This window comes from Micropterus dolomieu, linkage group LG11 (genome assembly GCF_021292245.1).
Source record: "Micropterus dolomieu isolate WLL.071019.BEF.003 ecotype Adirondacks linkage group LG11, ASM2129224v1, whole genome shotgun sequence".
Classification (NCBI taxonomy): Eukaryota; Metazoa; Chordata; class Actinopteri; order Centrarchiformes; family Centrarchidae; genus Micropterus; species Micropterus dolomieu.
In genome coordinates, this window is record NC_060160.1 from 18,634,649 (window position 1) to 18,657,015 (window position 22,367).

Sequence of the window (22,367 nt, forward strand, 5' to 3'; positions counted from 1 at the left end):
TATTAATTTTGGCTGTCACATGCTAATATTTGCATTAGAGAATTACAGTAAGTTACTATTAGACAAGATTTTTAAATACAATATTAGCATCAGATACATCAGCACAGCCATCGGCACAGGGATAATGAAGGAAAAAGCAACCATTTTATCAATGATTAACATTATCCATAGGTTTTCAACGATATGTTTATGTTAAAGAGGCATGAATAGGAATCATAAATAAATAAACAACTTAAATCTTTCATGCAGATGAGCCATGTGGGTATTACGCCTGCTTCCTGTCTCTGTGAAGGTGTTTCGATTGCAGCAATTATATACATCAGCAAAGGTGTGGAAGAGAGCAATTCCCCCGATATGCATTCATCTGGGTGAGCAACAGCTAAAAACAAACATCTGATGCTGCTGTTATGTAAGTGGGTTGATTGTGTTTATAGTGTAGGCCCCTGTAAACGCTGAATTGGACATAGTTACTCTTCACAGTAGCAGAGCAAGCGGAAATCTGCTGATATGGGATGTTACGGGACGAGGGGGGGGCACTTCCGCACAATGGTCAGCTGCATTATTTAATGTAAGGGGGATTGTGCTGAGAGCAGAGCAGAGCGCAGCAGTAGTAGTAGTAACAGTAAAGCACTACATTACAGTGCAGCAAGGGACACAAGAAAGAGAGAGTATCAAGATGCCTATTTTCCACCTGTCTCAGAGTGCATGTGTGTACACAGCTTTCTTTTTTCTTTTTCTTTTTTGACATTTGTGTATTTAGAAGCACTGCATGAAAATCAATATGACAAGCCTTGGGGCCTTTAAAACGCATGCATGACACATTTTCCCCCTCAACTGATGTTCATGTGTGCCCCAGATGTGTTTCAGGGAGAGATTTGAATACTGAGCGCATTGTGAGCCTTTTTCTATGAAGAATATTTATGGTGTGCAGGGGTGTTCTTCATGATAATACAACAATTATTTGTAATGCAATAAAAAGTTTCTCATATTATATTAAGAACTAGTGATTAGTAACAAACTGATATACATAAATTCAACATGAATCGTTAAAAGATAAGGTGACTTTGGTGCACGACTTTTTTTAAAGTCTGTTTCCCCTTCTAACAGTGTACCACTGGCCTATACTGTTGGGGTAAGAGCTTAGATTAGGCTGGGGTTAGGCACTGCAGAGATGAGGTTATGCTGCATTCATGTCATATCAGAGTTATCGTAATAACGAGAAAGCTCATCTCTGCATTTAATATGGATGTGCCTGAAGACCACACAAATATGGATGCCTCACATCAGCCAAAGTCAAATGAATCTACTTAAATGACTCGGCTGTGATGTGGAGGAATTTCTTCCACACAGTGGTTTTATATAGTCAGACAAACCACAGTAATATAAAAAACAGTGTAAGAAGATCTTAACAGTAAAGCGAGGCAACACAACCAACTTATTTCACTATCTTAGGCAAACCTGCCTGAGCATGCAGAGAGTTGTTGTGATGGTCTAAAAGACTAAAACAGACCAATTACATTGGCACAGTTGGGAAGCTCAACTGGGCCAAGGTTCACGCATAGGGAATTCAGGCACATTTCATGGCCTTTAACAACAGATGGAGCAAGCACAGTCTGCAACACCAGCCCTCCAGCTCACTTCTGGACTCGCCCCTTCAACTTGACTGACAGCCCATCGCCGAGTGAACAAGGAGGCCCGATAGACAAGCCAAAACCAGCCGGCAACTAGCTAGCTACAGCCTTAACTATCTTTATAACAAAGTTTCACAGTGATTCAATAACGCAGTTGCCTGGGAGAGTTTAAAGACATGGCACTAAAGCTAACGCAGGATAAGTTTAACAACACCTTTTGCTTTTATTGGCATCAGTTTGCTGTTAGTACGCACTTCTGCCTTTTGCCTTACCATACAGTACAAGTGATTGCTATTAAAGCCACTTACTTTGATCATATTGCAAGACAGCATGATGATTCCTAATATTAAGCTCACATTATACTCAAGCTACAAATCCTTTACAAAATCTTTATAAACAGTCGTTAAAATCTATGATAACAACTGAATCAGCTCCATGTCAACTAGCAACAGAAAACTGAGATGATGAAGGCCAGAAAATGTGGTGGAAAGCTCAAGAAAATTTCCAGTAAGGGACACGGAAAACGTTTACGTCAGATAACATTGGCACATTCTAGCATAGCCAAGTCATTGGCAAGTTGTGTGAACAGTGAAAATAAATTATACAAGTAATAATAAAGCATTTTTTAGTATTTAATCACATCGTCATGAATATTGTAAAAAAACAGCCTGCAATATCATAATCATATCATTATGCATATCACCCACCCCTGCTGTATAGTCATATTAGTAAATACAGTCCATCATTATACAGTATGGATACATGTGTACTGTTTCTACCGTAGGCAGCGGATATAATTGAGATAATACTGACTGCTGGAATTGATTGTGCCAGTCATTGGACTCTTAGGGGAAAGAGTTTGGATGACGCTAACAGGCTTGGATCAATATGAAAATGTTATTAAACTCAGATGCTGATTGAAATGAATAGCCCTCTGTGGTAAATCAACACTTGGCTGGGTTGGAACATGCGATCAGTCACCCTGTTGAGGGAGTGAGCATAGGGTTGATCTGATCCATATAAGGACAGTAACGAGCCACGCATCGCATTCCTGCCTGTTTGAGTGCAAAGATGCACACCCGCGCACAGTCCACACACAAACACACACGCATCTCTTTAATCAGAGAGACCAACTCTCGTGTCTACGTCTCCATCCACGACTGGCCATTTTCTCCCGTCGCACGCCTGCACTGAGGTACAAATAAGTATCTGACGTCTCTCCCTCTCTCTGTCTCTTCCTCCCTCCATCACCGACCCCTCTTACTCACTCATCCCCTATCACACCTAACTGCTACAGAGGAGGAGGGGGGACTCACCGCTATCAATCATTCATAGAGTCAAGCACTAAGTGATGGCAGCCAGATTGGAAGGAATGAAGACACTCTCCTCAATTTGGGATGGGTCAGTTTACAAGATCTGAAGAAAACTACAGCCTTTAGGGGATTCTATTCTTCTTCTATACTTTTGGCTGACTGCATGCAAAGATCTCTAGAGCAACATTTAGAAAGGTCAAGCAAGATCAGAGTGCTAGACAGAGTGAGTCAAACAGAAAGTGGAAGTTAGAACAACAAAGAATTCTGCTACAGTAAAAAGTTGGACAGATGATATTAGAAGAGAGCGCTAATCATTGTTTAACTCTTTTAAAATCACAACGGATTCAAATGGATTGCTAAAACAATAACAAGAGTACAGGAATGCTAGCTGCTCTGTGAGGTTGCACAGGTTGATATTACCATGCTAACATGCATAAGATAAAATGACAATGTTACATGTTGATATTTAGCATGAATATTGTTTACGTTACATGCAACATCTTAGTTTAGCGTGTTAGCATGCAAACATTCGCTAATTAGCACTAAACACAACTTTTGCGGTTATTTCAGTGTTTCACACAGAATGACAGTATGACAGTGTAACTGTGGCGCCCGGGGGGTGAGGGGGGTGGGGGAGGGACAACCAGCTATATGCATTCTAGCGTCGAAAACCCAGCAGTATTACCGGCTCCTTATTAGCTAGTCTCCTTACATGCTTGCTAATAACTTTTTTAAGCTGGGTATCCGACATTGACAGCGTTGTGTTGGACAGATTTGTGCAACTGTGTTCATGAGGGAGAGGGAGAGAGAGCGAGAGATAGAGAGGGACGAGAATGTGCTGCACGGATGCGCTATGCTCTGCAATCAAATACGATTTTAAATAGGCCTAGTAAAAAAAATCGAAAATCAGTCAGCATTGATATTGTGGCGGTCCACCACAAATAAATGAACATATGGGAAACAATGTATTTGGACAAATTTAAATTTTGGCATAAAAATGGCACAGGAGAAAAACTGAGGGGATCATGAAGGTGTTACTATTCATCCTAAGGACACCCAGTAGTTTCACACTGGCTAAAAACCCTCAATTTGTACTACAAATAAACTAAAGTCAGTAAGTATATAAACAGGTCATTTTAAGAGTAGAAAAAAGCACAGAAGCTAGAGGTAAATGTAGTCCAACTGTGACGTGAAAGAAAACAATAATTCATTCAGCTATCCTAAAACAATGTGTGAGTTTCCAAGGGCACCTTGAGATTAAATTTCACTCCATCATGAGACTCCCTCTCTCAAACTCTCTCTCTCTTATTCCTTTATTGTGTGTAAATCCATGCATTTGTCATCTCTGTGTGTGCATGCACAACAGCAGTAGCATAAAACTCCTATGAGACTTGTATGAGTAACGCTGAAGCATATCAATGAGTGGGACCTGATGACAACTCTGCTTATGTTCTTGGTTTCAACCAATCACGCTCCCCTGATGTACACAGCGGAATAATGACATTGGTGGAGATTTTTGCATAGTGACAAGTAGGCATATCAAAGGTCTCCTCAACAAGGCTGCAGAAAGCCCATCACTGTTTTAAACCTGCCAGCGCTGCCCTACAGGCCTGAACTTGTAGTGTAGCTTGGATGGTCTGCACTTACTCACTGACAATACTGCTTAATAAATTATCATTATTGATGATGGTAAGGAGTGATTACAGAATTTAGAGGCAAGTAATGGGTTGTTATGGCTTGTGAAAAAATAATCCTGGCATTAGGGCCCTTACAAGTGTGCAATTATTTAAAGAGCATCTCTATTCCTCTGCTCTTGCATTCTCCTCTTGTGTCCCAGGCTGTAGGGCTGGGTTGACTCATCGGCGTAATTGCATCATTGATTACGGCACAATGAAGCACCATGCCCAGACTAAGCAGAGATTACCCCAGTAGAACAAGCAGCAGCTAAAAAAACTCACCTACGACCATTTAAAGTTTTGGAGTGTTTTAGACAGAGACCCAAAAACATGGTGCTCTGTAAGCTATATCAATTGGAAATGGGTTCTCATAACAGTACAACTGCTATGCCAGAACACTGGTGGCAAAATCATCCCTGTGCCTACCCTAAGTGCTGTTTTTCCCACCACACAAGCATGGTATATAAGGATTATCCACATGAGGAATTTTTGCACCATTGCTGGTAACGTAATGTTCCATCATGCGTATATTTATTGTTTACTTTAACGGCCATGTTTTAGTTTTAAACTAACATTACATACTGTTGTTACAATCTGCACAGTCTGTAAATCGTTATATTCCTTGCCTTCTCTGCTCAGTTTTCTGCACATATAGTTTTTAATTCCAGCCCTCCAGATAACAAAGATGAGAAGTCCAGGGTTTGTGGAGTGTAACTTAATGTTATTCTGTTGAAGGCTTCCTATTAAGTACTGGAATAAGTAGACGCAACCGAACCAAAACACTCTCAGGAGTCTGGAATGTCTAAGCCTTTGGTTTGAAGAGATGTCTACTGAATTTCAGCAGGTACTGCAGTGCATGCCATCGGCTCAGGGAAAGAGACTCTCACCACCTTATCATGCACTGTGCTGGGCTCTGGTGCTTTGGCAATGTATTCTCAAGTACATCCTGGAGGCGATACAATAACTACTATAAAGCTGGAGTTACAAAATGTTTTACAGACACAAAAACAAGCTGGAGCAAGAGGAAAGAAGTAAAGTACCACCCTGCAGGAAAACACAATGTTTCCTGTTTTTGAGTCTGGGTGTGATGTCACCTGAATTGCTCCAGTATTTCAAGAGTTGCGCCAATGCCCCCCACAAGGCTTGTATTACCACTGCTTGCACCATGTTACACCCAGAACTCCATATTCATGACATTACCATTGCTCGTCTGGTTTTTGAGATACTCCACCTCAATAATATAATAATAATAATCCTTATTTGTAGAGCACTTTTCAAAAACAAGTTACAAAGTGCTTTAACAAGTGTAAAGAATAATACAAAAAAGATAAGAGCATGAAAATTTAATATAAAATTAGTAAAATACAATAAAATAAAAGGGATAAAATAAGATAAGTCAAATAAGATCGGGAAAAGCTCTCCTATAAAAGTATGTTTTAAGAAGGGACTTAAAAGAGTTCACCGACTCAGCCGACCTGATTTCCTCGGGCAGGCTGTTCCAGAGCCTGGGGGCCCTGACAGCAAACGCTCTGTCCCCTTTAGTTTTCAGTCGAGACTCTGGAACAGACAACAGACCTCTGCCCGAGGATCTCAAGGTACGTGCTGGTGCGTATGGGACTAAAAGGTCAGAAATATAACAAGGCGAGAGACCATAAAGTTTAAAGCATCAGTGCTGCAGAGAAACTAACAAACACTGCATGATAAGGACTTGTTACAACAACTCCCATAGGACAGAAACAACATGACAAGTAGTGTCATCATTAATTTGTCTCCAGATTTTGGCTGCAAATGATGCATTGACACCCAACAGAGCCACAAGCCATGCATCCATGACAACAACACCTCCTTCGGATGTGGTAAATACAGACTGCACATAAAGCTGAACTGAAGAAATTGCACCAAGCCAAACTACATGTCCGTGTACATGCCTGAGTCTTACACAAATGCACTGGTGCGAGATGGTATGTAAATATCCACAGGAGTTTATAAAGAAAAGGGCAATTACACCTCCTGTTAAGAAAAAATTGCCATCGCTAAGTATACCCCATCAAAGCAAAGACTTGTGGTGATAAAATCCAGACTCCGCTCCTGCAGCTGCAGCAGCTTTCTGCTCTCTGCCTCACTCTTTGAGGTCAGATTTGTTCTGTCTTCTTCAGCCTGATCCTGTGCCAAAGAATCTGGTGAATCAACAGCAAACTGATACAAGGCTGGCAGCCCTCTGGGAGGAGGTTGAAGGGTATAGCACCACAGGGGAGAGGAGAGGAGAGGAGAACTAAAAGGGAAGGAAAGAAGGAGGTTGAGCGGTAATGGAAAGCATCCTGCAAGCAGACCACAACACTTGCCTCCACTTGCCTTTGTCCCCGTGTGACACCTTTCTACAGTGTACTGGGTAATACGTCTCCATCATCACCAGGGGCCTGTTGCCAGTCAACGCTGTAAAGAGGCTGGCACACACACCGAGACTCGGTTGCGGACAGATTGATACAGCTGGTTGGGCACTGCAGAACAAAATACAGCTGGGCAGTGGTTGTACCCCCCACAAGCTTTCTCTCCCGCCTTGCCTTTCTCCTCTCACAGCCACTCAAACAGTGCAGGTACAGAAAAAGACCAGGTTTTTCCCAGGCCTAATAGAAGGCTGTCCACAGCAGTATCAGGAGAGGAGAGGACTGCAGTCTACAATGGTGCACTATTAAAACATAGGGAAATTATAGGCCCAACCATCTGTTAACTCCTCCTAGTCATGTTAGGTGTAGATAATACATGTTAAACATGATGTAACGTTGTGTACATGGCATTTGTACCCAGGGCATCTACATCTGAATCATCAGAATCCAAAAGGACCTGGTCAAGGACCAGTTGTCCCTTAGGATCAACTCAAGGTGGTTAATGTTGTTATCAGCGCCAGTAACCAGATTAAAACTATGTACATGAGTAACCTGACCCAAAACAATTTAGACCTAGGAGCCGGGAACACTAGCTTATTTAAGTTCAAACGTAGCCTTGTAATAATCTAACTATTAACTAGGAATCTCTTTCTTTCTTTCTTTCTTTCTTTCTTTCTTTCTGTCTCTCTGTCTGTCTGTGCTTCGATTTTCTCGACAACCGGTCATCCAATAAACTTCACACTAACCGGGTCTATTGTTGAGGACCAAAGGGAGTGCAGTGTCGAATTTTACTAAGCTTTGGCCTATAACTTTTCAACCATAAGTCTCAGAATAAAATGTTTTTTTTTCTATTCTGTGGCTTCCAGAAGAATCAATCCATATAATCTACACACATCTGTGATTTTCTGCGATTTGGAATTTTGTCCAAATCAGTTTTTTCGCTGCTCTGGACCAAGCTGGAAAAAGTAACATTTTCAGGTTGTTTATACAGTTTTGCTATAGCTGGTCCTCAAAGTTTGCTGAAATGCTATGGGCAGGGCTGATATTGCAAAAACTGTTATATCTCCTCTTTGTGCTATTGCAACCATATTTGGTGGACATGTGTAGACATGATGCCTGACTGACTATGAAAGACGTGGTTCCAAACAACCACTCCCCGAATGTCACATGTATTACCAGCAGTAGATGGTGGTCATGCCCAGTCCCCAGTTTGGAGAAGCAGAAAGTTGCATACATACAACTGTGGACAGGGTCAACAGCAAAACTTATTTTAGCCACCTAAAAGAAGGCCCACTGAAGAAAATAAATACCACTTCAAATGTAGGCTATGTGTACCTTGCTGTCAGACAGCCATTTCCTTTGGAACGAAGTTTTCTCAACCGTAGTACTTCCATATTCCTACACATAAGCACAACTTGCCTGTGCACTGTATAAAGGAAATGGCTGTGTGACGCAAGGTAAAAAGCATAATAAATTCTAAATGTACACTTGAATTGATACAGATTTTCTTCAGTGGGTCTTTGTTTAGGTGGCTAAAATATGTTTTGCTGCTGACCCTGTTCACAGCAGTACATTGCTTAGCTTCCATGCCGGTACAACTCTCCGTTTAATACACTAACTATGGATAAGTACCCCATACAGCCACACTTCAAAAATCCCTAACTATCCCTTTAATGCACAAATAATGGATTTATGAACAGCTAGTATTGGTAATGAGGACAAATCAAGGTCACTTGATTAGCACCAGTGACTGCACTGAAACTGTTTGCATGACAACAATTTTACGATGTGTATTCCCTTTTTCCCCATCTTTTCCTATAAAGGTCCTCCAGTATCAGAGGAAGCATTGTCAGACAAGAAATGAGATTACTCATGCTATCTGCTGGCTTACAGTTGGAGTGATTCAAAGACTTGCAGCTTAACGCTCTCTCACACTGCTGTGTGACACCAGCAGAGATGCAAAGAGAAAGAGAAAAACCATTGGACTAGAAGAGAGAAGCTTTGTTCTCGTGGCTCAGTGTTGCTGTGTAAATGGGAGCGCTAACACTCTTCTTGAGGCCCACTTCTAAACATGCTGTCCCCAGAGAACTGACAGAACGATAGAGAGAAAGAGACAGAAAGAAAGGCAAACAGAGTTACAGAGAGCACAAGGAATTCACACACACAATACACATCATTAAAATTCCCAGGCCAGAGTTACACTATAAATGAATCTTGACATCTGCTAAAATTTCAGCCTTGTTTAAAGGCTTTGCTAAGGGTGGTGGATGACAGAATAACATCTTGTTATTGGACAGTGTCAATGGCCAGTCCCTGGCACAAAATGCATGCTGCTGCGTTGTGGACTGCACTGGCATGGATACAATAGGTAGAGAATCATTAAACAAATGTCCAATTTATTCACAGTGCGCTCTAGATCTAAACTCATAATGTGCAATATCAGGTCAATATCAACAGTTCCAGTCCTATCTCTCTACACCAAATATCTACAGATTTCTGCACTCTGAAATAAGACAAATGGAAAAAAAGATAGCTAAACTACTCTCTATTTTAGCTTGGTTTGTGGCAGATAAATGGTTAAAAAGTCTTTTGAATAAATAAAAGAGAAAATACCACCAAGCCACTGGAAGAATCTAATCTGTGGTGGTTCAATAGTCCCATCCATATTCGATCCTCTCAGGTTGTTGGAACAGTCATCTGCCGCATATTGCACTTCAGACCTGGACTGGCTAATAACTGTAGGCAATCTAATTACCCAATCACCATACTCTCCCGCTATACAGCTGTGAACAGCAGCGACCATATGGACCGAGGCAATCCATCTCAAAGATTGGACAGGTATGGCGATCACTGTGAACCAGATAGCTCAGGGTGAAATATGGCTACATCTTAAATGACACAGCCAGTTTGTAGCTGCTGTTAGCTTTGCAATATAAGAGTGTGTTAAAGTGCAGATACTATGAAAAAGTCAACATATTAGTCCATTAAAAACAGGGCCTGCTACAAGTCATCTGAGAAGAAAGTTTATAAAACAAGTGTTACTAAGCGAGCCCTGCAGGCAGATCAAACACCCCCCCACCCCCACCGTCTGCATGCTTCAGTACCAAGGGAGCACAGGAGGGAGGCTGTAAAGTGTTTCATTGCAGCTTGCAGCACTGCTTCGCCTCCCCGGCGGTGGCTTTAATGTGAAAGGCTAAGCAAGCATTTTCATCACTTCCTTGCTTTAGGCTTCCACTGTCCATAATATTGAACCAAAAAAAGGAAAAACCTGACAATGGAACATATCTGTAATGTTTTCAAGTGCTTTGAAATGAGGCAATACAATGACTATGGAAGACTGGTGTAGTATTGCATTTTTCCCCTGACTACATAATGGAATTGGGGATGCTCAGGGGCATTATGTGACAGCACTATAGCTAGGGTTTGCACTGGGGAACAAAAAGAACAAACTACTTCTCACTCCCTCTCCACAAAGTAGCCTCATTTAACAAGGGAATTCAGACTTTTTGTGGCAGAACACGGAAAATAAGCTGCCACTATTTTCTGACAAGCAGTGTGTTGTATTTTTAGAAGAAGAGCCTTCTTGGAGGTCCAAAGGGAGAGCAGCACTAACAGGTGCATTTGTAACTATCCTGTGTCCAGGAAATGAAGCGTGGATTTTGACCCTCTATTTCAACCGTGTGACGCTAGAGAAAGAACCAAGTGGTGTTGAGATCACACTTGGCTTTTGGGTCAGGAAATCGGAAGTACTGTATTTGTAACCTAGAATATCAAAGGGAGCAGTGACTGCAGGTATTTCAGCAATGCCACAGCCTGTACGTCCACAAGAAAAGGATGGCATGTAATCTGCTGTTTAACAAATTACAGAAATCCTCTGTCTAGAATGTGTCCAACATTTTGAGAAATATGCTTATTCACTTTCTTTCCCTGAGATTTAGATGAGTCAGTCACAACCACTCTGATGTCTGTCTATTAAATATGAAGCTACAGACAGGAGACATCTTATATTGGTGTTAATTAGAAACAGAGGAAACATCTAGCCTTGTTCAGTTTACACAAAAGTGCAAAGTCTAAAAACAACAACTTGTGGGTGAGATTACGTATAAGACCATTTCTTGGCCAGATGTTTGTAGGAGGATTTTTTTTTTATACCTTAGACCAGCGCTAGGCTAGCTGTATCCCCGTGCTAAGCTAAGTGTTAGGCTCAGCTACATGTAAGCTAACCATCTGCTGGCTCCGGCTTCATATTTAGCATACAGACAGGAAAGCAACAAGCATATTTCTTATAATGTCAAACTATTGCTTCAAACAGACCTGCATCAAAAAAGAAACTACCGCACACTGATCTGACTTTACTACCTACCTTTACCTTAAAGGTAGTAAAGTCAGATCAGTGTGTGGTAGTTTGTTTTTTGATTTTTCATATACTTATCCTGCCATCTACCAGCACCTGATTGTTGTTGCTGTGCTCAGGGAATTTGTAGTTTCATCAGACTTGCAAGCATGTTCATAATTAGGCCATGGTTGGTAATGGAGATCCAATCATCATGTATCCCGCAGTACCAAAGCACTTAAAGGGAACACTGTCCTCAACCCTTGGTTTTTGCCAAGAAAGACACAGTTTTTATGGTATTCTAACCGGATTATCTGTTCAGATGCGCTTTTACCCTGTTCTGCAGATACCTGGACGGTGTAACAGTCTTACACGTATTACTTATATATGCAATAACAGTGATCGCACTGTCAGCTTCTCCGCGATAAAAATATCCATTGTCCTTTAAGGCCTGACCTGACTAGAATACTTCAGAGCGCTCATCCACATGCTTGAGTGTAGCTTCTTGGGGCCACCGGCACAGAAGAGAGCGAAGATTGAACTGCAGCTGAGACGCCGCTGTGTCAAACCCTATTTGTTCAGGGACCAGTGATGATGCCCAGGTGAAGGGTTCTGGTGTCAAAGCTAAAGCACAGCTGAGACTCAGAGAAACTCAGAGAAGAGAACAGAAGACAAGAGAACAGATGAGAAGGCATATGGAAGCAAAGAGAGAGTGCTGAAATAGTCTGACTTGGTGAGAAATTTAGGGACACATCACCCGGAGCAACATGTCATGAAAAAGTAGATAGAAAAAAAGAAAAGTAGTGGTGTTGAAAAAGAGACATCTCACCTCATTGGGGCTAAGTCAGAAGACAGCCTCTTGTAGGGCAATTTTTACTGCATCAAGTATCAACCTGCAGCACTCTAATTTGTCATACATTTCAGGAAGAGGCCATTAAGAGCTTGGTGAGGTACTTTTGAAGTGTCAGCTCGGCAGCTATACTGCCACAGAAACACTTATGTAAGTTGGGAGGGAGTGCTACTGGGGGCTGAGAAAAACTGAGCTATGCTGCAAAGATACTCAGCCCAGTAAGGGTATAAAAAATGCTCCTCTATCTCTATGCTTTCCCTCACCTGCAGCGCTATACATAGCTATAAAGGTTGCCTATCCACAGAAGCACTGCATAGTCCCAGAAGAAAGTATAAGATACTAAAAGAGCTACAGTATAATGCCATGTTAGCAGGGAGTACATTTGATAAGTTCAAATATGTTGGGGGTAAGATGGGTTGAATATGTGTTGACACTTGGCATGCATGTGTGTGTTGGTATGAGTATTCTTGCTGTGCATGCAACCCTTGCTGGCAGGGCTGGAGAGTGCATTTCTTTATAACACACATCGTTGACTCTGCAGCAACAAGGCCCAATAAAGAGGGTGATATCTCCTTGTCTGTGCTGGAGTGGTGCGACGCAGAGGTTGTTAAAAAAGGTATGAATCTTTTATGAGGTGGGAAACGCCACCGTTGTCAATATCAGATGAAAAGGCCGAGACATTGGCACCCGCCTACAGGGGGAACATCACTGGATTTTCTCAACACAGCAATTGTTGTAGCGCCCGGATGCACCTATGTGTGAAGATCCTGCAAATTACTCAATTACAAACCCTCAGTCGAGTCACTAAGAGTCTTCACTAACATGCACTGGTGACACTGGGAGTACCTCACCCACAGCATAACGATATGGCATTTCATTTTCAGAAGACTGTCATGGTTTGCTTCAAAACTCTGTAAACTCAGAGAAAGACACTCAACTTTCTCCTATAAAGTGAGCCTCAACAGCAGCAGATTGCAGCAGTAAACACTCCTCTAAATAGCCTATTAGGGGCACGGTGGGGAGACAGAACATTGGACATAATTATCAGAATTGCTTTATGTAGGAGGAGAATGATTCACAAGCACAGCCAAAAGTAGTGAGTGTTTTCATGATTTTCATCCATGGTGAAATGTTTGAGACAATGACATTGTTTCTGTGGTAACGGCTGTCGATTGCACTGGTAGGGAAGTCCTAAAATGTTTCACAGAAATGCACAGCATACACTGTCAGTTATGAAATGGATGTTCTCAGGAACTGAACTAATGGATACTGTGGGAAATATTTTCTTGTTGATCATTATTTGTATATAAAGAATGCACTTTAACTGTCATATGTGTTGTGTTGCTAGATGTGCAGGCCTTTGCCTGCCCTGTATTACTCTTAGATTTCTGCGGAGGGGAGCCCAATGTGTTGAGATAGACTCACTGCCCATACAATGGCGCACCAAGTTACATGGGTCAAGATGACTTAGAATAGTAGAATAAGCTGGATAAGAAATAATGGTGTCAAAAGTCAGACAGAAGAAATTAGGCCCACAGAAGGAAAAGCTGAAAGTGTGAGGACCTAAAGACATTTGGCCCAGCTTTGGGTTTTTCTCCCACAATACGGTCCTTCTTGGTTTGGTTAAAACTATATCAGCACCTCATGTTTCTTACGTGGACTATTAACTAGTAACTATGTAACTGTCTTGATTTGAGTTCCATCACCAGGCGTCCGCTTTACATGAGTCTTTAGAAATAAGTCATTTGAATACATCTTCATTGAAAACTATACACTGTTCAGATTTGAATCTGTTTTATCTGGCACAAAGTTTTAAATGAGCCAAACTTTTTGGATGGATTTGCTGCCATCCCTGCAGCTAATTAGAATTTAGGAGGCAATTCTTTGGTTTGTTTTAGGTGAAATGGCAGCAAACAGTGACACCTTGGAGGAGGATATAATTGATGAAGTGCACCCCATCCCACTGTGTAACGTCTCATCATCAAATGAGAGAGAAAACAAAGATAAAACTGAGAAAGCCTGACAACACTGGCAGGCTCACTCACAACAACAAGCATACTGTTTGTCATCTTTTCTTGATTAAGATGAACCAAAGCAAAGCCTTCCTAGCATCTGTGTTTTCTTCTTATTCTACTTCTGCCATACCTGTCACATTCCTTTTTCAGAATAAATTTAAATTGTCAGACATTTTGTTTATTTGCTTTCTTGAGTTAAATGAGAAGATCCATACCAGTGTCAGGTCTGCCTGTTAAGTACCTGTAGAGTTAGTTAGTTTAGCACAGACTGGAAGCAAGGGGAATCACTTAGCCTGGCCTACAATGAAAAAAAAATCAACCAACCAGTGCCTCTAAAGCTAACCTATTAACACATCTTTTTTTTACATTTGGAAAGAGGCTAGCCAACTATTCCTTTACCTGGCATCTACTTCTGATCTATTGAAAGGGAAGCAGATTTGATATAAATATAAGCTCAGGGCAGGTGATTTGATCAAAAGACATAACATCACTCAGGTAAATCAGGCAGCATTTTGAAAGTACAAACAACCAAGGCAATGCTAGGTTTTATGAATGTACCTACACTTAACTTCTGAGACATAGCAATTTAGAAAACAAAACAAATCACTTTAGAGTGAAAGGTGAGAAAGCAACACAACAGTAAAAATGTGTGGATGGCACGGTTTTCTTCAACCAGTGACTAATGGATATCCACAGCTTATACAGTCTTGTATGTGTGAGCCAACATTAACTGCCAAGAAGCGATGGCAAAGAGAAACAGAAACAGAGATTCAGAGATGGCCCTGCTAGCTATGGAGGAGGCAGCAGCTAACAACAGGCTAACAGTGACTAGTGGTGGTGTAGCCTAAGTGTTCACTTAGCCTTATGGTGGTTTTTGGGTTAAAATTAAACATGGCAGGACGTGAAAGGAAATGGAGAACAGCTCCAAAGTTTTGAGCCACACAGCGGTAGTGCTAATGTACTGCATGATGCATAGAGCTAACTGGCTATGACAGCGTCTTGTAAGTAAATGTGGGACGTTACAGAAACTACTGATGGCATAGCAAAACAATTTGCTAATATGACTTCCATTGCCAAGAAGATTAGCGGCTGTGTTTGAAAGCAACAGAAGTGGTGTGCAACAATCTTTTGTTGCATGTTTTCTGTATGCTGTCAGTGGAGCTAGTAGGATTAATTGCACTGCATTGTTGTTGGTCCAAAGAAGGCAGCCATGGTTATCAGGAGGTGGTTGATGCACAAAAGAAGTTATAGAACACCAAAAGGACTATGACTCATTGACATCAGTGCTATTTGTGAAGAAAAATAATTTTGTCTCTGAATAAGGTGAACTGTGCCAGCGGAGGGTTGGTCTGGGTACAATAGCTATTTTGTCCCTGGTGCGAATAACAATGAACTTTAACTTTAATGAACTTACACAAAGACAACAAATTAGGGAATCAAATAGGTAGTTGTTTATTTGAATGTAATAACAAGTAGTAACAGACAAAACATTCAAACAGGTATGTTAGGCCAATCAGTTGTCAGCAAGTCTTTCTGTAATGTGTAAGAATTGTAAGATTTAACAGTTTAAAACATTAAAAATGCAACTAAAATGATCAACAGAATATCAGTTCTGACGTTATGTCAAATACATCTATGAATTGTGTTGCAGAGATATCTACTGAAGTTAGCATGCTAACCAGCTAGTCACGTCACGTCATTTTGTCATAATACCACTTTGTACCTCAAGAGGTAATAGTCTGCTCTGGCTTTCCCATGTAATTTCAGCTCGGAGATGTGTGCAAGTGGCAAGTCCACGTCATTATAGTCTAATAAATAATAGGAATTTGAGCATAGGAAATCTGAGCATTGATAGCCATAAGATTTTGAAATGTGAAATTACAAATCAAATACATCTTGCTTTAACTTTTTACTTCCAATTACATGCTAGCAGACACAAACCATTAATATAATTATTTCAGTAACTCCGGTTATTGTTTACATTCAGGTGGTAACTGGATGTACACACTGTAGTGAAAGGAATAAACTAAATCATCACTAATTCTTTTCCAAAGTTGGCTTGATACTAATCATATACACATACACACACACACAATACATAAAGGTTTGCATTCACTCTTTCTTTATGCATATGTATATATCCATAAAGAAAGAGTGAATGCAAACCTTTAATATCCATTAATAATTAAATAATTTAGATGCTGGCTACAAGTGTACTGAATTTCATCCAGCCAATAGATATTCTTCCACACATGGATGTTGTGTGTGTGTTGTTGTGTGTGAAGACACACTGATGATAAAGTGTTCCCATATACAAAAAGTGTATTGTCCTCCGCCTTTTGTGTTAAAACACTTTTGAGTTAAAACACATGACACCTCAGTCTTTGTGTGTTTTGTGTGTTTGTTCATGATTTGCTTATTTACTTACCTAGGGAAGTTGTCTGGTGTTCAAATAACTAAATGTGTATTTAGTGACAATTTAGATAATCAGTAAGGCTTATTGTTGTCAGTGACAGCTTCTCCTGTGTGAAGATTTACTGCTTTTGCGTCACACCACTGTAAACTGAATGCCTTTATATATTGGGCTGTTGGTTAGGTAAAGTAAGACATTTTAAGACAAGGCTTTAGGTTCTGGTAGAGTGTGATAGGCATTTGTCATTATTATACACTGAATACTCTAAGCAGTCAATTCATGGAAAAATAACAGATAGATTTATCAATAATGAAAATAATAACTTGTTGCAACACCTTAAATACTTTACACCAGTGCTTGGCAGCTTCTGATTCTACAGTTGAAAACATTAATGGTAGACATATTAATAGCAACAACACCATCTTCTTTGGAAAGACGCATCATACACTGCCTTATAAAATTTTCATGCTCTGAAACAGCAGATCAATCAGGCACGCTTGCTACATGCCACTGACATTACTGAGGAAATTTCTTCATTTGGTGGCACGATCAATAGCTCATTACAGCAGCTTTACACTGGCTTGTCTCTGGGCAGGCCTGCTGCCTTAATTCCCTCTACATCACAGGCTTATCCCAACTGTCCATCTTCATCACGCAACACAGAGAAACAGCCTTCTGCTGAACAACGCTTCCACATTCAACTTTAAACCAACTTACTTTTCTGAAAGTTGACTTTCTGAAGATGCAATATTAAGAATTTTGAAGGAGGATATTGGAGACATGAGGGAAATCAATACTGCAGTAGGGATTTGGTCGTATGTATGCAGTACAGAACAAGAGTATCCATTCGATCAATACCATTCCTTATACATGACATACTTTGCATTTTGTGTAATTTAAATGCAACTTGTCCATGAAAAGAACCAATATAAATCAATTAGAATTCACACTTGCCAAAGACATAGATAACAGCTATTCCAGAGTGAATCTCTGAGCTTGAATCTGCACCATTATGTATAAAATGCCTGTCGGTCGCTAATGAAACTGAGCTATTACTTTTTTTAATTCAACCATGAAATGACAGCAGACCTCATCTTAATAACATTAAAGCTCCCCTCCTTGGTGTCAAGTAGAATGTGACGATGTGCTGAACTGAATTCCCATCAGTGGGAATAATTTCATGGTCATTTCATGCTAATAATTATACACAGGGCAAGTGACAGAGTAATAGGAGGAGCCAAATATGAAGCAAGTCAGACTTGAAAAATCATGTACAAACAGGTATCAACTTAGATGTAGAAAGACGTGAAATTACAAATCAAATATATCTTGTTTTAACTTTTTACTTCCAATTACATGGTAGCAGACACAAACCATTAATATAATTATTTCAGTAACTCCGGTTATTGTTTTCATTCAGGTGGTAACTGGATGTACACACTGTAGTGAAAGGAATAAACTAAATCATCACTAATTCTTTTCCAAAGTTGGCTTGATACTAATCATATACACATACACACACACACAATACATATATATATACATATATATTTGTTTGCATATGTATATATCCATAAAGAAAGAGTGAATGCAAACCTTTAATATCCATTAATAATTAAATAATTTAGATGCTGGCTGGATGTAGAAAGACATAATGAAAATACAGTTCAGTATAGACAATACAGTTTAATTGTAAGAATAATGCATCTCCGATTGCACTCTGCAGATCATTGGCTGTCTCTCGGGCAGCAGCGGTTAGAGACAGCCTCTCCCCTCACAGGCTCTCTACAATCACCATTTCAAACCTCCAGAAAAGACACATACACACAGCATATAGATACACAAGCAAACGTAATGACATGCAATGCAGCAACAGTTCACAATGGAGAAGAGCAGTGCCACAGGGAGATGACAGTTAAAAGAGGGAGTAAAAAGCAGGAAAAAGTGAGACGGTGAAATGCGAAATATGACCAAAGAAGAGAAGAGCAATGCAGAAAGGAGCAACAGCAACAAAGTAGCAGCCCAGCAGGGTGTTCACAGAGACATGAGTGGGTGAAGAGGCAGCAAGCTCTGGCACTGATGTAACGGGTACATAGGATAGGCAAAATAAATGCTGCTTTACGGCCTTGTTTTTTCCTCTCATGTGGATCATGTATTTTTTTTTTGTCTTTGCTGGTTTGGGTTGCCGCATTAACAGTCATCGCTTGGATGCAAAGTGAGACCGGTGCCTTCACATAAACAAGCCAAGAGCTGCCACAGTGCATTAGTCAAAGCCCCAGTCTGGCCTTTTCAAAGTCGCTACTCCCACTCGAACTGCTAATAGATCACCAGAATTTGATATTCGCCTAGCAGGAATCCTCGCAACAGAGAAGCTGTGCACATGTGGTTCTACATGGACGGTCACACCGCATGCTGCACAGTGTTTTCACTAATGAGTGGGCTTCCATCAGGATGGTTGTATGAATCAGAACAACAACATAAAAAAGCTGAGTGACACAAGAACAAAAGTTCTTCTTCATCTACTCTTCGTCTGCTCTAATGACACAACGCAGAGTAGGCAAGCAATTCATTTAGAAAACTACCCTTACATAATGAGCAGCCTGAGCTATGTAACCATAAGCTGATATTTTATTCACTACGCTGCTTATAATGAAGCCAGCGCTGCTAGAAGCTGGTGCATCTGAGGACATATCCAATTTCCAAACAGGACGAATAAAGTTCCTGTGGAATACGCAGCCTTATTAAACTCTCCGCGCAACCCCTTGCCCCCTTTGACATTAAATAGCAGTTTGGGGGAAGCTTTTCTCTAAGTCTCCTGGCTCACAATCAGCACCGTTCCTCTTCCTATAACATCAAATTACCCATGGCTGAGATCTCCTCGCTCCTACCCTCTCTTCCCTTCTTTTCCTCCCACTGAGTTTGGGTTTATAGGCAGCAGTCCGGCAGGGGTAATTTCTGCTCCCACTCCAGGGAAATTACTTTGCGTCGTTAGTGAAAAGGCAGTTTGTGAACTGCTTTATCAAGCTCCTTGGCACCAATAACAAGCAACATTTGGATGGCAGCAAGAAATGTAGCCTCTACATATCCTTACGGCCTGTTTGCCACCTACGACGCAAAAGCAAGTTAGGAGCCAGCGCTGTGTGTATGCATGCATGTGTTTGGATAGGCAAGTGTGTGTCTAATTGAGCATTTGTTTCTGCAGGACTGACTTTAGTCATGTACTAGATAAATGTATGCCTACGTATATATATTTATATATATATATGTGTGTGTGTGTGTGTGTGTGTTTGTACATAGCCGTGTGTGTATCCGCTCTGTTCCTCCACACTGAGTAGTTCAGCTGTGCCTTGCTTGGACTGATGAATAATTTCTGCACTGTGCTCTGCTGTGGCACGTCTGGTGCAGCCTGACTGCACCACATAGCTTCAGCTCCGCATTTGCATTCAACACACACACACACACACACATACACACACTTTTACACTCATGAACACCAAGCTCGCTCACTGCACCCCCATCCCGACACCCAACAGCCTGTCAGCTACTTGCATGTGTGGAGGGGATGCAACAAGCTGCTAAGCCCTTTTTAAAGCAACAGCAGCTTCCTATTAGTCAACGTCATGTTCTCCCTGGGTTACATCTGGGGGGAAAAAATGTTCACTGTGAATCCAACAAATGGGACCAGAACAGTCAAGCAAGCAAAAACAACAAAGTCTTCTGAAGCTCGCCTTGTAAAAATCCTGATTGCGGATTGGTGGCATTTAAGTTCAAGCCCAGAAAAAGAGGAGAAGTGGTGCTGAAATGTCAGCTCTTTTTTTGGAGTGGCAGGCATGCTGATGTGGTGACCTCTGTGAGCTGTGGTTAAAAGCTGCGGGACAAACAAGTACGAGGTGGTATCAGCTTTTCTTGAGTGAAAAGGAAGGGAAATTTTAAAGATCACTGCCATGCCTGGGGACAGGCAAACCTTTCAGCGCAAAAAGACTGACTTAATCAAGAATCCATCGTTTACTTCATGTTGTTTATGCCTCTCTGATACCTAATGGTAGTGTTATGAAGCTGCATTGTATCTGCTTGGATCTCTGTTGATATGATGACACTGTTGTTTGTTGGGTTATATAAGGCTGGTCCCTAGGAGACCTTACTTTAATGCATTACTGTAAAAATGTGTCTCAATCAAGCCGGTTTAGTATAACTTGAATATAAACAAGAACACCCCTACTCTATTTACTTCAAAGTACAGCTGGGTGCGCATCTGTGATCAGCTTAATAAAGCAATACCACAGCCACAGTGCCAGTGATATGTGCAACCATACACCTCCTACTGTCTCTGGGTCAATCTGGAAGACCTCCAGCACTCTGCTCCTTCATCTATTCTAGACGAGTGTGTATTTTCAGACATGATATGCCTCTCAATGCATTTTACCATAGATGAGCAGATCATGTCATCATCTATCTTTGTCAACAGTGGAATGGGTTCCTCTTTTTGCAACCACTGCCAGACTTTTCCCATCTTGAACACTCAATTTCATCTTAAGAAAAACCATTTGTATTAACAGGGAAATATGTTCACTGTGGTGTAATACTAGAGGAAAGAAGAGCAATTAATATACGGGTTTAATCTAAGATGAATAAAAATCCTCTTTATGTCTACATTCGCTTTATGTCCAACAAGTAAGACAGCATTAGTAATCTGGCTCAGATGCAGTAACACTATATTTATTACAAAATACTGTCTTCATTTGTTGTTTTTACTTCATTTGCATAGACTTTTGCTGCTGCACAGGAACCCTGGGGTGACTGTCTGGACATGCAGTCTACACTGCCAGGATTCCACGTTTGAATATATTACACAGCATACACACTGGCTCACAACTCCATTTTTCCTCAAAGAGATTTAAGTGATGCTGCCAGAACAAACCTTTTTTTTTTTCTTCAATTCTATGAGTTATTTAAAGACCAAGTTAAATCACAGTGCTTGTGCTGTCTACCTCTATCAAACTGCAGACAATTATGGCTTCTCACGGTGCAGCAAGGTGCACATGTAAGTTTGACATGGCATGGGAAATAGTGCTGTCAACTTCTTGAGACAGAGGCTGCAGGAAAAGACAATAGGTGTCAGCGAGCGATGCGCAAAACAATAGGGCACTATCACCACCTCACAGATCTGCAAGAATGCAGAGGGTTATCAAAGGCTACCGGATTAAATAACATATGTGAAGGAAGCCATGGGATAGGCAGTCGACAGTCATAACCCCGCACACAAGGTACCATGAAAAAGAGAGCCACACGTATTTCCACAGTCACCAGAGCAGCGCTTCAAGTACAAGCGGCGGCAAATGTACTTACAGTTCTGAGGAACTGAATCTCATCCTCTCCTTCTCCACCTTCAGCCATGGCTGCAAAGGAGCCTGTTCAGACTCGGGAAGCCTCCGCTGGCTCCTCTCTCCTATCGATATTAGCATATAGCTAATCCACGGCCATATAGCGGGGAAACTACCGCAGCATGTGTCACTCAAGCCCCTGTGCTCAAGCCCCGCTCACGGCCCGGAGGAGGAGTGTATGTCAGCATCGGCGGGCAGGAGCAACTGGGGACGGTGTGGCGGGGAAAGCAGGGAGAAGCCAAGTCGTGTAGCCGGGATTCAGCAGCGGGGTCTTTATCTGCGACGTCACCGGCAGACCTTATTAATACAACCGTGGAAGCGCGAATATTCAAACACAAGAGTATTAAATGCGCTGAAATAATCACCATCCG

General features: G+C 41.2%; 1 protein-coding gene across 1 annotated transcript in view; it reads right to left on the bottom strand.

Annotated features, from left to right (window-relative positions):
* The window catches only part of LOC123978624 (ryanodine receptor 3-like), a 109,037-nt gene extending 86,715 nt beyond the window's left edge, over positions 1-22,322 (bottom strand). Inside the window, exon 1 of the mRNA XM_046061967.1 lies at positions 21,962-22,322. Within this exon, the coding sequence (XP_045917923.1) occupies positions 21,962-22,009 (48 nt within the window). The 5' untranslated portion in view covers positions 22,010-22,322. The remainder of the gene's footprint in view (positions 1-21,961) is intronic.
* Positions 22,323-22,367: the final 45 nt, after the last annotated feature.